This window comes from Trachinotus anak, unplaced genomic scaffold (assembly GCF_046630095.1).
Source record: "Trachinotus anak isolate AG129_WGS33_773 ecotype Australia unplaced genomic scaffold, CSIRO_AGI_Tana_v1 ptg000008l, whole genome shotgun sequence".
Lineage (NCBI taxonomy): Eukaryota > Metazoa > Chordata > Actinopteri > Carangiformes > Carangidae > Trachinotus > Trachinotus anak.
The window spans coordinates 14,640,244-14,652,887 of NW_027273859.1; the positions used below are offsets into that span (position 1 = coordinate 14,640,244).

The window sequence follows — 12,644 nt, forward strand, 5'->3', positions numbered from 1 at the left end:
ATATTGAACATATTAACAGCTTTTTGATGTGTCCTATCAGGTCAGATAATTTGAACTACATTACTAACTATTAGGTAGTTTACTCTATAACAATGAATCATATTTTATGAATTGATCATATGACTTACAGTGCATTCAGAAAGTATTCAGCACTGTATATATAAAATACTAAGTAACAGGTGACTATAGGTGTCAAAAATTCTAGTGGTGTAAAAGTAAAATATTTCCCTTTGAATGCAGTGGAAATATAAAGTGGCGACACAAATGTGCTCAAGTAAATACCTCAAAACTGTCCTTATGTATAGAACTGTATATGTAGAGAAGAACATGAAAAAAAAACAAAGAAGGAAAACATTAACATGATTTGAATTGTTGCACATATTTTTATTGCAAATTATGGTTTACATTAGTTGAAAATACAAGATTTGTTATTTCCACTGTTCACACACTGCAATACAATTTTCAGAGCATGCACTCGGAGGAGCATAGACTAACCAGAGGTCATCATAACCAACATAACCTATATCCAGCTTTTTGTCCATAAATGTCACATTTGACAAAAAATTTCCCATCTATCTAACAACCACGCCCAGGGCAAAACAGCTGTAATGCAAAACCTTATGTTCCCTTGAAAATTTGGTAATAGAAAATACACAGTTTTATGCAAGAACCTGAGAGCAGAGTGGATGATTGCTTTGGAAAAATAGCAAAGATATGCAAATCCTGCTTAACAAGGAAGTATAACAGAGACAGACCAGACCCTTGGTGTTAATTAACATTTTGTTCTTAATTGGCCTGCCTGGTGACATGTATAAAAATATATATGATTAAAGGCAGAAAAGCTGACATGTTCGCTTAAATGAGACATGCCTCCAAATAAAGGCACAGAAAGGTGTGTAATGTTAAAAATAATTTACGTACACCTTCAAAAGCATTGTGTGGGGATTTCAAAATATATGTCAAACAGGTAGGAAATTAAACACTGTGTGTGTTGACACTTGTTAAACTGACTATGTTTCGTTGTAGTGAAGGTAATAAATAACTTTGATCTAAAATTGTTCATTAAAAAGTAAAAACTCCAATGAAATCCCAAAGATGATGGACAACTGCACAATACAGCATTTGTTGCATAAGATGAAACATGTCATCTTCTCTCATATATGTGGGATGTGTTTTGGATTTCGATTTCTTTGCTTCAAAATAAAAGCCATAAGTCTGTATTTTAATATGTTGAAATACTGCTTGAAAGTACCATGGATATCTGATCATACAGGCCAAATCAAATGTATTAGGAAAATGAACACTGCCTCTTTTTTCCTCCTGATGTAGATGCAAACGTTGTTTTCTTCTATAAATATATATATAGCATTAAAAATGCCAGAAACAATATAACAAAAGTGCCAATTACTGTAACAAATGTTGTGTAACTCATTAAATCAGTAAGTTTGCTTATTGCTTTTGTAAAAGTCCTGTTGCTGGTTTAAAACATTTGTTGAGTAACTAGCACTTTGATTCTTGGTATAACTTTCTTATATTTGTGAGAGTGCTAATGATCTTGCACATATATACCTGTCAACTATTTTAAACATAACACAGTAACACAGCCTGTAAATCTGCGTTGCCCCAGAATCAAAAACAACAGTGATGAAAAGGCATACTGAGAAAGCCAGAGCAGGCAAACAGATGAATAAAAGTGCACAAACATTCAATGTGTATTGTAAATACACTCTCACAGTGAGTCGTCAGATGACCTGAAGGGAGCCAAGTCGAGATGTAGACTGCACATGTGTCGATTGCATATTGCAGATGACTTCGTAAACTAAGTGGGTCACAGGAGGAAAGAGGAACCCCCAGCAGTCACACTGTATAGTCAAGGTCAGCATTCATCTTATTGTACACATCATAAATAGCATCAACTGTGGCAGAGAAGTTGATGAGGAATTTTCTGATTTTCTCCAAGCACTCCTCTTCCTTGACGTCCCGACCCTTGGAGAGGGCCTTCAGGAAGTCTGACTTATATGGAGCAGCGAAAAGAGCTGCCTAAAAGCAGACAAAGATGCCACATTAATACATTGCTACATGATTTAAGGGATACACATCTCTTATAAAATGAATGTGTGGCGTCTCACCTTGAAAAGCTGTTGCACAAACCAGCCATGGTACTTCTTCAGGGCTATTTCATAGGCTTTTGTGACATTGACTCGAATGAGGTTTGGGTTGTTGTCATCCTTCTCACCATCCACCAGGCTCTGAAGGAAGACTTGGATAAATCGTAGACCCCTGTTGAAAAAGAAGACATGCACAGTGATTACGGATACAGAACATTCCAACAATAAAAAAAACACACAGATGTAAAGTCTCTCAAACCTTTTCAGCCACATGAGAGCCAACGTCGCTCCAACTTTGGGCCATTCTGCTCCATGCATTTCCTTTTCTGCCTCCAAAATCTGCTGGAGCGTCTTGAATCGTCCGGGGTTGGTATCATAAACTGCCTTGATTTTCTAGTAGTTAAAACAATGCATTTTAAAGTAATAGAAAATTAGTGACTTATACAAGAGTAGAGTGATGTATTTAACTCAAATCACATTTAAGAGTAATCATACTTACTGTGATGTTCCCAGATATGTCAGCTTTAATTGGTGCAAAAATAGTAGAGCCAAGGCAGTCTGAGGAGAAATATTCACACAAGATGTGACTGAGAATTTAAAGAGTGAGTGAGAGTGAAAACCGAGACGTAATACACATAATGAAAAAATATTTATGTTTTGAGAATATCAGCCTTCTTCGGGGCTTTTAACAATGACCAGCCTAAACGAATGAAGTAAGAGCCTAAGTAACTGTCAAAACTTGAGTGCAGGTTTGTGCGTATACACGGCTTTTTGTTGGATGTTGTCAGAAAAGTTTGGGATTCTGTTATCAATTTGCAACCAAGAAAAACACCAAATATTTCAACTTATCAGTGACATATTTTAATGCACCACTGAAAAGCATTACATTTTCAGTAGTTATAGCTTTCCTTTCCTTTTCATTTTCATCAGAAAATCCAAAATACATTACATTCAGGCTACATTAAAAGGGCAAGATGTGCAGTTACAAAGTTGGTTTCATTTAATTTGGTTCAACATATTTATGATATAGTGTGGCTGAAGTAACCAGATATGCAGTCTATATGTAATGCTGTCAAACACTGAAAAAGCATTTTTACCAAATGTATAACCTACATAAAATAAACTTTAAATAACGAATTGGAAACATTTGGCTCGAGTAGTTAAAATACTTTTGCAGCCTCCAATAACACTGGAAGCTCAAGCCAATGTACCTTATTAGACCAAACACATCACCACAGTATTATCATTAGGTGTCTTTTAATTAGGCCGCTAGAGCACCTGAGTATTTGGTGACAGGACTGTGAACAATGAGACATCCTGCAGTCCGACCACACATGGCTCCTGGTTGACCCACTGACACAACAGACAGCTTTCAGCCCCTGAGCTGTTAGTGGAAATTACTCATGACAAAGTCTGTTGTGCTGAAGTGATGCATCACAACAACACTGATGGCAACATATCTTGTTTTGGAGACATCCTCATCTTCTATGGTTTGTTCTACATTTTCCACTTCATTCACAGGTTAAAGATTTTTGTTATGCATACAGTGCCTCTGGAGGCTGCTCACAATTAAACAAACTAAAGCTAAAATGTGTTCTAACAAGAATAAACCGTTGAAAAATTGTGTATTCACAGACAGCATCATTTGCTCGGCTCTTGGCTCGTGAACAGCCCTGCACACCCACACAGTTGTTAATTATTCCGGGTAATTAGACCTCTTCTCAGGGTGAAGTTGGACAGAGGTGGGAGGTAGGTGTTTGCTATAGTTACTGAACAACACAGACTTAAAGTAATCATCAAAATATTAGTTGTACTGCAACAAAACTAACAGAGGAGTGATGGAGTTGTCAATCAAGTTCGTAAGAAGAGATCATTTAAAATACCCGTGTGAATGTACTTTTGAGTGTGCAGGACGCTAATGGCTTGTAGGAAAGTTGGCCAAGAAATTTCTAGGTCAGGAAAAACAATGGTGACAAGGAGGAAAGAGCTTAATGTCCACATCAGACTTGGGTCCTCTCAAGGGTTTCACATGGCAAATTCAATAGAGGACCTTTGGCATATTAATACAGAATGAAGTCACACAAAGATGCCCTGGTGCACCATGCCGCCAGTGAATGGGCAAGGGGAACTCAACACCATACTAATCAATTTTCACAACTTAAAATCCAGGCCAGTGGATTAAATTATGCATGCTAAAGGATTGTGAACAGCTTGATGGAGAGAAATACGATCCAAAAAAAAGATTATCATTTGGAAAGAGCAAGATCGTTTCATTAGACTTGACAGAGGTGTTGTGACAGATTTTCCTCACAACAAGTTTTGTGCTTATTAGTCAAAGTTGAACAAATTCCACATGAAAAATTTACAGCGGAGGAAAAAGCATCAATTGCAGTGGGTTACTTAAAGAAAATCTTGCATTTGTTGTGCCTACTCAGCCAAACAGTCAGCTTCACTTGAATGACACAGCTCTATAAATCTACATGTTTAAAACTAATTCTCACTTTGTCAGTGCCATCAATCTGGCCTATACTGTAACTGTGACAACTCAGTCATTATAACAAGCTGAACAGGAATACATTTGTGCATCTAGGAGGACCATTTCTCTGCAGGCCGTGACATCAGAGAATACACTTTTCACATTTATTTCCACAATAACTTCATGTCCAAGATTGTCAGTACACGGTACCTACTGTGTCACACTGTGGAAACTTCACTTACCAAAGAAAGGTGGAAGGTATGACACAGCCTCCAGAAACGGTCTTGTTTCCACCTGTCTGTCAGCTGGCAGCTGTCTGAACTGGTGCTCCATTAGCAGAGCCATCTCTTTAGTCCGGACACACTCTTACTCTGAAATGATAGCAGCAGGCTGTCAACTCTCCACCGCTGATTTACAATGACACCAGGTGAAACCGTGTGTGTGTGTGTGTGTGTGTGTGTGTGTGTGTGTGGAGTGAGTGGGTGGGGGAGTTTGGCACATGCACACACACACACACACACACACACACACGTCACCTACTCTGAACCCAGGTGACGGCGGAGTATCCAGCCGTCGGCTCATGTGATCGACCTGTTACTGATAGATCCGGGTCATCGCCACCCGTCGGGTAAACGGGCCGATAAACGGCGCTTAGGTGGAAGTCCGGAGGAAGCACAAGAGCAACAGCACTTGATGTGCTCCAATCAGCTGACACTGGTCTTCCTCTGCGTTTAATCACATATGCTCCTGTGCTGCCAACTAATGGAGTTTAGTGGAATATCTCAACATGTAGCCTCCACACCAGGTTGATGGTCCCCTCTCACCTTGTTGCAGTGTTGGAGAGCAACGAGTTACCCTACACGTAACGGGATTACGTAATCAAATCACAAAATAAATGTAATTGTAATCTGTTACTAATAAAAAAAGATTTTCGTTAAAAAAAAAAAGCTTTTATATAGAAGATAACATTCATTATGTTGTTCTGCAGGAACTTTTGGCATATGTGTAGTCAGATAGGTGATAGGTGTGAGGTCTAATAACACCCACCAATTTAATTCAGCATTGTGTTTTCATTAAATATTCACTTGGAGAGGTCACTTGTGAAATTTCTACAAGGCACCAACAGACTAAATCAATGATACTGAAAATTAATCGAATGTAAGGAGTTGCATTAAGTATTTAAAACAGTTACATTACTTAGCATATTACATTTTATAGGGTTAAGTATTACATTTTACAGGGTTAGTAATTAGTCATTTACATTTCAAAAGTAACCTGCCTAACACTGGTTAGACATTAATTCTATTTATTCATTTATCAAACATAAAATGTTTAATTCATGCTATTTGATTCGCTGAAAACATGTAGGTGGTGATTTAAAGGTCTGGGACAAGATCATATATTATTGTTATATATCAGTTTCATATTATATAATTCTAAAACAGCACACAAAAAGGAAAGAAAAACGAGTAGCTACCACTTTCTGATAAGGCACCATTTAGTGTTTATAAGGTGTAATTGATGACTTTATTGATACTTAATAAATCATTTACTTATGCTTTATAGATCAATTTTAAACCATAAATAAGAAAAATCTTAGGCTGCCAGATTGTGGAAAATCCTCCTCCAACAAAAGACTTCACTTGTCTTTTTAGCTATTTAGTGAGAGCTCTCCAACGGACTGTTTGACAACTTCTGGAAAAACACAGCATCTGTACTGAAATCAATTTATGGAAAACTTTTCAACAAAACACAATTGCAGACTCATGGATTATCATAGAACCTTTTGTTAATGATTTATTAACATTTATAATTGTAGGTGACTGACTAACTTTTGCTGATGACTTATTACAAATTGAGAAACCCAAGACCCCATATTAATGCCATAATAACATTCACAACTGGAAACCTGGTGATTTATTAGAGAGAGAAAGTATTGTATTAATGATTTACTAACATTTACAATTGCATTATTATTGAGTGAAAACACACAGTCACATTATCAAACAGCATACTTTTGCAAGAGTCTTTATTCAAACAGAATGGGAACTTAAACATAAAACATCAAACATTAAAGCAACTCTAATGTCAACATTTCACATTTACTGTACTGCTCTGCATACATTTGTACTAAGTTTTGCACAGATTTCAATAAGGTTATCGCATAATATGTCTTGTAAAGGTGAATACTAATAATATTAATATAATATATAATAATACTAATATAACGAATAATGCATAGTGGTCCAGAGCCCTATTCCAGAAGGCAAGTGGTCAAAAAATCAATCGAAGAGGTCTCCCTACTGAAATAAATAACTAAAAAGATTAACATGTCATACTGGAGGAGTATTTTTCCACAACCTGGAAATGCAAATAAAAAGAACAAAAGAAGAAAATCTTTTTTGCAGACTGATGTTTGAATGAAATACGTTTCGCGTTTTCACCTGGTTTTCTATCAATTTTGGCCTTTATATCGTCCCTTAGCGTGGGCGTAACTAGGAAGTGTGTCGGTAACTAAGGAAAACTAGGGGATTGGTTAAAGGCGAGTTTTGTGTGTGAAAATTCAAAACATCGGTTGAATTTAACCAACACCAAGAAAAGGCAACTCACCTCACCATCGAAAGGGTAAGTATGTAATATTTATCGAGCTATAATGGCTCTTAACTAAGCTACGTGAGTACTGCCGGGTAATGAAAGATGTAACATTAAGGCTTTGTTCATATTGTATAGATTTCTTTCAAGTAAAAAACGTTTCATGCACAACAACAAATGCAACATAAGCAGAGACATGAAGGTAACTGGATACTTTTTTTGTGTGTGAATGAGTGGTCTTTAGCATCTACTTAACACAGAGACAATAGCTCGTCTTTAGCTAAAGCAGTGTTAAGTTGACCAGGCAACCCGTGCAATAAAACAAGCAACGTTAGTCAGGATTAGGTTGAGGTGATATCTACCTATGCTCTGTGTAAAACATGATACAGGTCTATGGCTCTGCCGACCCTCTCGGCCCATGTGCCCAGCCGGTCCCGGGTGCTGGCCGGACAGCTGGCCCGACAGCGGGAACAGGAGGCCCGATGGCGGCAGCAGTGGGAGCTGCATGCTCGGTACTTCAGGGAGCAGAGTGTCCGCAGCCAGAGACAGGCGGTATGGAGCTCCCGTCACTCCTACCAGCAGAGGTAACTACATCCACCAGAGCTGGACTGACTCGTCTGATGATGATTTCACCAGCAAATTCAGAAATATCTGAAACATCGAGGAAAAGATAAAGCAAGCCAGTGGTGGGAAGTAACTAAGTACCTTTACTCATGTAGGCTAAATTATGATGTTTTGTTATAAATTAAGCTACCCAACAGTGTACAAGTACAACTGAAGTGATAAATTGACAGAAAATTAATTGACAACTATTTAGATAATTGTTTAAGTTTTTTTTCATGCATAAAATGACATATATTTCATGGTTTCAGCCACTGAAATACGAGGATTTAATCGGCAGATTAATCCATAATCTCCACATCCATTTTAACCATCTACAACAGTAACATCCTACTTTTACATTATGAAAGAGTAATAATCTAGTGATGTAATTTATGATAGTATAACACTCAAAGTGGGTATTTTTCTGCATTGAGTACTTTTATTTGTAACACTTAATGTAGATTTCCCCAAGTAAAGTTTAATGCAAGACTTTTGCTTGTAACAGAATATTCCTACACTGTGGTATTAGTACCTTTATTTCAGTAAATGATCTGAATGCTTTGTCCAACACTGAAGCAGTCAAATCAAAATATATATGTGACAGTTATTGCTTTTTGGTGATGTATTTTGTTGTTGTCTATCTTCATTTTCATACACAATATAATTGATAGAGGGCCTCTACGCTATTTTTTACCATTTCTCTTTCACTGCCCTTTCTTCGATGACTCTGTAAGTAATCAACCCAAACACAATGTCTCTGTATTACAAAGGTAACAAAACAATTTTAAAAGAGGCAATGATTCACATAGTCATGACCCCCCCCCCCCCCCCCCCCCCCCCCAACCCCCTTTTACAATATTTAGTTGCTTCTTACTGTAGGTGTGTAGAATATCAGTGTGTCTTCCCTTAAATATATGTTTGGTCCATTAATGTGCAGTGATATACTGTGTGTGTGTGTGTGTGTGTGTGTGTGTGTGTGTGTGCGTGTGTATAATTAAAAAGACATCATGAAGTTATAGTCTTGCAGTTCTTAGTCTCTAGAAGTTTGACTGCCTGTCAGTCTCATATAAATGGCAGACAAAGATGGCATAGAGAGACAACCTAAGCGATTTTTCATTGTTTTGTCAGTATGTCAGCATACCATAAACAGAGACTGAAAGAGGAAAAGAAGGCCAGCCTGGAGCAGCGCAGGAATCGGCTCAGGGCCATGCTGCAAGAAGAGCAAGACCGGCTGGAGGCGGAGCTCAGGGAAGTGGTCCCTGACAGGAGCACATTGGCAAGTCAATTGGTACAAAAAACTGAAGAGCTTCGTACAGCAAGAGAGGAGCGAAGAAAAAAGGTAGTTGCATTGAATTAGATGCATATTTTAGTGCAGTGTACAGTGTATAATCCCTGTTATTTCTGTTTTATATCCCTAGCTTGCACAAGAGCTGTTGAGGGAGCACTGGAAGAAAAACAACCCAGAGTTGCGAGAGGTAGCCAAGTTTAAACTATTAATTCAATGGTGACAAGTTGCCAAACCTCTTACCTCAAAGCCTGACTCTTGGTGAAGTGATAAATGGCCGTAAGGAATCCATTGCCCATCCTGTATGTCTGAAGAATCCATCAAGTAGAGAAAACGGACCCTTTTTGTCAAGACGTCCATTTGATCTGGAAACGAATAGGGCTAGTGATGCAGATATTCCATGACTTTCTGCTAACCTGAGTCCAGTGTAGTCTTAAAAGAATAAAATGCTCTGGTATCCTTTCCGCTTGGGGTCAGGTTTATCAGTATCTCTGTCTCGTCTATGTCACATGTCAGTTCTTAATCTGTCCACAGGTTGAGTCGGCATTACATAAAGATCATGTTGTCAGCCAGTGGCAGGAGCAGATATCTGTGAAGAAACAGGTAGGAAATCCATCATAGCTGTCACACAAAACAGTTCAGTTTCTGTTTATTCAAGCATTTTAATCACCATCTAAGGATGAGAAGTGTTTTGACCTGTAGGAGTTGGTACTGATGGTACTGATGATACTTAATTTTAATCAAACTATATAGTGAAAAAATTGCTCTCCAGTACTCTGAAGTATTACTTTTATGAAGCCAGTGATAACACATAGAAGCCATATAAACTTTTGTCATTATCCTTTTACGTGGCTGATTATTTATGTAACAAATCAATTTTTAATATAAGAATGCTCATGTCATCTTTGAGCACAGTATCAAGTCTGAAATCTACTCAGGTTAATCCCCTCAACGTGGTACATAATTGAGAAAGTTTAGACACCCACATTAAGTGACCCATGTCTTCAAACATGCAGCAAGAAGTGGCAGAGCAGGAGGAGAAGAGGCGCTTTGAAAATGAGTATGAAAGGACCCGAAAAGAGGCTCTGGAGAGGATGAAGCAGGCGGAGGAGAAAAGGAAAGCAGAGGAGCGTGAGAGAGCAGAAGAACTTCGCAAACAGATGGAAGAACTGAAGCTAAGGGAAGAAGAGGTATACAGATCTTAGATAAAGTATTTCTATGTGAATAATGATATTGCAGATTGAAGCATTTTTCATCTTTTTTGTTTTCTCTCAGGCCACTCGTCTAAAGAAGGAGCAAGAGGCTCTGCTGGTCCAGCAGTGGGAGCTGGAGAGGTTAGAGGAGGAGAGGAGGGAGGTGGAGGAAAGGCAAAAGAAGTCTGAGATGGGGTAAGGGAAGCTCTCTCTGCAAATAACTCAAATAACTGATCACAAGTGAGATGATATGTGATACTTGGGTTCATTGCATTTATGTTCCACCAGGCATTTCTTGATACGTCAGTATCGAGCTCAGTTGAAGAGGAGAGCACAGCAAGTGCAAGAGGAACTGGTGAGTCTACCTGCTGATACTACAGTGTATTATTCCAGAAGTAATCCATCTTTTTTGGTTTTGACATCTTCCTTGAATTCTTCTATGCCCACCAGGAGGCCGACCGTAGGATCCTGGCAGCCTTGCTGGAAGGACAGCAGGAGGACAGGAGGCTGGAGACGGCACGAAGGGAAAGGGCTATCGCTGATGCTGCCTGGATGAAACGAGTGATTGAAGAGCAACTTCAGTTGGAACGAGAACGTGAGGCTGAGTTTGACATCCTACACAGGTGAGCACCAAGATTGAAGTAACCTCTGACTCCACAGAAAGGGACTCCTGCTTGTCCTCAAATATAAACCAATGTGTCTCAACCATTTTAGAGAAGAAGCTCAGTATGTGTGGGAGAAACGAGAGGCACAGTGGGAGAAAGAGAGGAAAGCCAGAGAGCGGCTTATGCATGAGGTAAATTAGTTTCAAATAACTTTGACACTTTGAGTGAAATTTAAGCGATTTCATTACAGATTAATACCTTTCCTATGTTTTTCTTGGAAAGGTGCTTGTGGGAAGACAGCAGCAGCTGGAGCTGAAGATGCAGAAGAACCGTGAGGCTCAGGAGGAGTCCCTGAGGAGACGAGAAGAGCTGATCCAGGAGCTGGAGCTGGAGAGTGACCTCAGACGGCAGGAGAAGGAGCAAGAGGAGAGCCGTAGGACAGCACGGATACAAGAGTTAAACGCTCAGGTTTGCACATGCTGCAGTGGTTTGTGTTTCATCACTGAGAATTTTGAGAAGTATTTTGAGTTGCCACAATAACAGCTTATTTATGTACATTTGGATAACTTGTCAGACATTTGAACAGCATCAGACTATATGCTTTTTATAATAAAACAGGCCTAAGATTTTTATTTTTTTGTCTACACTATAGGTGGGGCAGCAGCGTCAAGAGCATTGGGAGGAGCAGTGCAGGATAGAGCAGGACAAAGAGGAGGAGAGGGAGGCTCTTCATATCCAAGAGGAGGAGCTGAGGCGTGAGATGCAGAGAATGGCCAAGAAAGGGTACCAGGAGAAGGTAAAAGATGAAAGTCAAGCTGCAGGAGACTGACAATCCTGAATGTTCAAATTCCAAGTTCCCAAACGTTCTTTCATGTCATCAGTATTAAAATCAGCTTCAAACTGTCACTTTCAGATTCACAGCAGACCCCGATCAGCCTGGACATGAGCGACCTGTAAGACTGAAATCAAGACAGATCTGTGAGATGTATATTTTTGTAGATGTGATTAGCCATAAAGGATAGGTTTACATGTATTCAAGTGTGTCTTAAAACATACTCACATGCCCATTTGTAAACCTTTACAGTTAGTGGTCACTGTAATTGTTCCTTTTGTCCATACTGGCTCTGAAGAGATCCCTTTCTGACATGATTCCAGTGTAACAGATGGGTAACAACATTCGCAGTCCTCATTCAAATCAAGTAAGGATCTTTTCCTTTGATGCAACATCCTTTTTTTTGCTTTCCCAGACATGGTTTTCTTGCCGGGCCACAGCAAAGGGAAAGTCGTATAAGAAGAGAATTTCTTCCTAAAAAGACTGGAACTTCTGATGCCCCATATTATTGTTGGTTACACTTTAAAACAATTTTCACAGATTGAGGACTGTGAATTTTGTCATCTCTTACACTGGAATAGTGTTGTGGGGGCATCTTTTCATGGAGAAGATGAACAATTTCATGAACCTGTAATTCTTTCAATGTACCTGTGGACACGCGGAAATAAAATAGTCTTTTAAAGAAATGAAACGTTCATGTTTTTGAGGCCATACATTTTGCCATTTTGATGTTAATAATTCAGTGCTGGTTGTTTGCATATGTAGAGAATAACTGATTTTGATGGTTTCTTAAAGTTTTGGAGCTGTACAAGGAATATATTTTATATCTTTAATTTTTAGACTGTTTTATAAATAAAAGTCAATAAAACTGTTACAATCAATTCAAGTCAGTGGTCTGTATGAAGGCATCAAAAATGGCACATGATAAATACAAAATCTGGCAATCCACA

At 38.7% G+C, this 12,644-nt stretch overlaps 2 protein-coding genes across 3 annotated transcripts; one reads left to right on the forward strand and one right to left on the reverse strand.

Annotated features, from left to right (window-relative positions):
• Positions 1-1,720: 1,720 nt before the first annotated feature.
• On the reverse strand, positions 1,721-7,664 carry gltpa (glycolipid transfer protein a). Of its 2 annotated transcripts, none has more exons than XM_071482883.1 (6): positions 7,539-7,664; positions 4,827-4,955; positions 2,608-2,666; positions 2,368-2,501; positions 2,130-2,280; positions 1,721-2,040 (listed from the first exon to the last, which is right to left on the reverse strand). In XM_071482883.1, the coding sequence occupies exons 2-6, from the start codon at positions 4,927-4,929 to the stop codon at positions 1,858-1,860; spliced, it is 630 nt and encodes a 209-aa protein (XP_071338984.1). In that variant the 5' UTR covers positions 4,930-4,955; positions 7,539-7,664; the 3' UTR covers positions 1,721-1,857. The 2 variants fall into 2 exon arrangements, with proteins under 2 accessions (XP_071338984.1, XP_071338983.1); XM_071482882.1 differs by lacking the exon at positions 7,539-7,664 and adding an exon at positions 5,125-5,265.
• tchp (trichoplein, keratin filament binding) lies at positions 7,070-12,575 on the forward strand. The gene is made up of 13 exons (XM_071482881.1): positions 7,070-7,209; positions 7,566-7,760; positions 8,908-9,118; positions 9,198-9,254; positions 9,599-9,667; positions 10,081-10,254; positions 10,340-10,452; positions 10,546-10,612; positions 10,708-10,880; positions 10,972-11,053; positions 11,145-11,330; positions 11,515-11,658; positions 11,776-12,575. The coding sequence occupies exons 2-13, from the start codon at positions 7,570-7,572 to the stop codon at positions 11,806-11,808; spliced, it is 1,500 nt and encodes a 499-aa protein (XP_071338982.1). The 5' UTR covers positions 7,070-7,209; positions 7,566-7,569; the 3' UTR covers positions 11,809-12,575.
• The last annotated feature ends 69 nt before the right edge of the window (positions 12,576-12,644 follow it).